This window comes from Macrotis lagotis, chromosome 1, assembly GCF_037893015.1.
Source record: "Macrotis lagotis isolate mMagLag1 chromosome 1, bilby.v1.9.chrom.fasta, whole genome shotgun sequence".
Taxonomy (NCBI): Eukaryota; Metazoa; Chordata; class Mammalia; order Peramelemorphia; family Peramelidae; genus Macrotis; species Macrotis lagotis.
The window spans coordinates 865,479,342-865,482,783 of record NC_133658.1 but is presented as its reverse complement, the minus strand read 5'-3'; the positions used below and the strand labels follow the sequence as shown (position 1 = coordinate 865,482,783).

The window sequence follows — 3,442 nt, the reverse complement described above, 5'->3', positions numbered from 1 at the left end:
GTATGCTATTCCTCTGATGCTGAGCCAGTTTCCTGCCTCTTGTAATTGGTAAAAGAAAAAAAGGTCAGAAGGAAAAGAATATTTCACATCTCATCCTGAAAGACCAATTGATAGCATAGCCTTCAGGAGAGATGCCTTGAGAATTTCTTGAAAGGGGAAGGACTTTCAAAGAAAAACCCTCTGACAAGTAACTTGTTTACAACAGCAAAAATACTCCTTTGGATTCTATCTTTTCCTTTAGATCTTGGCCCAGTTATTTGGGTCTCAATTTTGTACCCTATGAAATGAGGAACTTTGATAGGCTCAAAAGATCCTTCAAGATCCTCTAATCAGACCCCTTTCATTTTACAAATGAAGGAGGGTGGGACATAAGTCTTCTGACTTGAAATTTTTATTGTTATAACAAGAGAACATTAAGTTCTTACCAGTTGTGACTCCATCTCCTTGGAGAGGAAGGGCAGGACATTTTACTTCTGGAGGGAGATAAAACATTTTAAATAGCATTCATGGAGGGTATTGTACTGAAGAATAATGGGCTAATTAGCTGGTCTCTTTTCCCATGTATTTATTGTCAGAACTCACAGGTCACCTAGTCCAGCCTCTACCTAATATCTACAAAACACCTGATGTGCCCATACAGCCCTTACCAAGAGCCCTCAAAGGAGTTGGAACCCACAACTAGATTTGGGAGAGTTCTCATTGCTGCAAATTGTTCAGTCTCTCAAGTTGAGATCTAACCCTACATCTGGCCCTTCAGGGCTAACCAGAATAAAGTGGAGTCCCTTGGGCCCTGGCAATTTGAACTGACAAGAGTTGCTGAGTCTTTTCTCATTGTTTATCTTGGGTTTCAATTCCCTAACCATTTTATTCTGCCTTTTCCAGTCCAGTTATAATTTTCCTTGGCAGAGACGAGACAAAATGAGAAAAACTGATTTAATTATCTTCTTCTGAACACACTGTAGTGATTAGAGTCAGGAAAACCAGTGCCCTTACCTAGCCCTGATACTGACCGGTTGACCATGGGTGAGTTAATTCACCTCTGTTTTACATTTCTCATCTAGAAAACGCATGACCATCCCACCTGAAGACAGGACAGTTGTGAAGTTCAAATGAGATGATGTATGTGAAATGCTATATAAATGTTATAATCAACTCTCTTCCCCTCCATCCAGAGGATGGGCCCATTGCTTGGCTCCCTTTTTTTCACTTTGGTACTCCAGACATTCCTACATGTCACCCTTCTACAGTCTCCCTCTGCTCTCTGACCTTGCTGCTTTCTCCTCTTAGGATCTAAGATTTCTTCTACTTTCCACACCACTCTTTTGACATAACTTCCCCCTTTTCCTCAGCATTGCTTCAAATGTTCAAAACTAAATTTTCCTTTGTGTCTTCAACTTTTAGTCTTCTGGGCTGCATTCACTGCCCACTTCTCACCAGTCCAAATAGGGCTAAATCTTCTCCAGGCATGTTCTTGTTCTAGGTTCTAAAACAAAGCAACAACAAAACCACAACAACCCAGAAACTTCAATATAGAGAATGTATCGAGAAGCAGGAGACTTCAGGTCTGACTTTGCCACTGATTTATTGTGACCTCGGGAAAGTCACTGTATTTCCTGGACTGCTAGGATCCTCCAGTGGATAGAGCACTGAACTCTGAAGTCAAGAAGACCTGAGTTTTAATTTTGCCTCAGGCCTTACTACCTAAGTGACCCTAGGCAAGTATTTGCCCTCTCTCAGCTTCAGTTTCTTCATGGGTTAATAGGAGTAATAATAGCAGCTACTTCACAGGATTATTGTAAGGATAAAAATGAAATATTTAAAGCACTTTGCAAGCCTTAAAATGCCATATAAATAATATTCCTTTCTTTGGGTTTCCATGTCATCTGTAAAATGAAGAGGTTATACTCAGTCAATTCATGATTGAATCTTAAGGTTGGTTTGGAATTCAGAGGCTGAGGATATGCCTGGGAGTAGGGAGTAGACCTAAGTTCACTGAGTCAGAATGAAAGAGACAGGAAAATATGCTTGGGGCACAAAATGGACAAGATGGCATTCGTGAAAAAAGAACAAGAGATGCTAAGTCATAAAGGTTTTTGGGTAGAGTAGGTCTTAGTGCATTTAGGACACCTGAAATGAGTTAAAGAATCTGGGAGCTTTGACAGCTTCTAGACTAGTGGAAAAAAAAAAAAAAGTAAAAGGATAGGGATATGCTTACAATTATGTTGTAGAATCTAAAATATTTAACTCAAGATATGGTGTAAAAGCATAACCCTGACCTCTTATCTTGGACCAAAGAGGAGTAAAATTCATTCAGATTCATCTAAGTCAACAAGGATCATTTATTGAACACCCCCTATGTAGATGGCACTGTTCTGGGTTTAATCCAACTGGGCCAATTTGAAAAAAAGCATTCTCTAAGGTATGTGAAGAGTAGGCCTGAAAAGATCTCACAAAGATTCTTTTGAGCCTTACAAAACTCTTTCCTTATATCCCTGTGAAAAAAATAAGTATCATCCACATTTCTATCAATGAGGGAAATTGAGACAAACAGGTTGATTTGCCTGGGGTTACATAACTATTAAATGTCTGAGATCAAATTAGAACTTGGGCGTCCAATGTTCTATTTATCTACTGGGCCATTAAGATTCATTGTGACAGGGGCAGCTAGGTGGCTCAGCGGATAGAGCCCGGCCCTGGAGCCAGGGGGACGCCAGTTCAAATCCGACCTCAGACACTTCAGCATCACCTAGCTGTGTGGCCTTGGGCAAGTCACTTAACCCCACTGCCTTGTGAAATCTAAAAAAAAAAAAGATTCATTGTGACAATAGAATGAAGTGAGAATTGATATAACAGAAAGAGAACTATTGTTCTACTTCATTATCTTAAGAGGACCAATGATTGGGAGTGATGTCTTGGCTTACAACTGAATTGGATTTTAAGTAGGGCAGGACTGTACAAAGTCATTGGAATCATTTGAAGTTCAGCGTCAAGAAAGAGGTCAAAATGACTGGCAATAGGTAGTGGAAGGCCTTGGCCTTTTTAAGCTACGATTTTTTCCAGGTCTCAATTTGTCTGAGGCAATACCGATTTGGTGATTAAAAGCTAGGTGAGAACTGAGGCAAAAGATGGCCTAGTTTGCCTTCTCAAAAGAATCAACCTGGAAAGGGAAGACTCTCCTGGTTTCTGATTGGAACAGAAACAATTGCTATTACACTCACTCTGAGCCATCCACTCTCAAACAATTGGGCAAGTGAAGTTTGGATTGGGATCTATCATTTTTGGCCATTCTTTGAAATCAGAATTATTGATTTATTGTTGCTTCTTTGTTCTTCATTCCTCCAAGACATGTGAATGAACTGGATTTAAGTGAGGGAGGGCTATGCAAAATCACCAACCTCACTTTCTCCTCTGGAGCCATCTGGGTCCAGTAAGCAGATCCGGG

The 3,442-nt window shown here is 40.2% G+C and overlaps 1 protein-coding gene across 4 annotated transcripts in view; it reads right to left on the bottom strand.

Moving 5' to 3' along the window:
* Nucleotides 1-3,442, bottom strand: part of AUNIP (aurora kinase A and ninein interacting protein) — a 50,990-nt gene that overhangs the window by 20,690 nt on the left and 26,858 nt on the right. For 3 of the 4 annotated variants that reach the window (XR_012474549.1, XR_012474550.1, XM_074218076.1), the window contains exon 3: nt 426-473. The exons of the other annotated variant lie outside the window; for it this stretch is intronic. Coding sequence is in view for 1 of the 3 variants with exons in the window: in XM_074218076.1 (XP_074074177.1) it covers nt 426-473 (48 nt within the window). In the remaining 2 variants the exon portion in view is untranslated. The remainder of the gene's footprint in view (nt 1-425; nt 474-3,442) is intronic. 4 annotated transcript variants of the gene reach the window in all.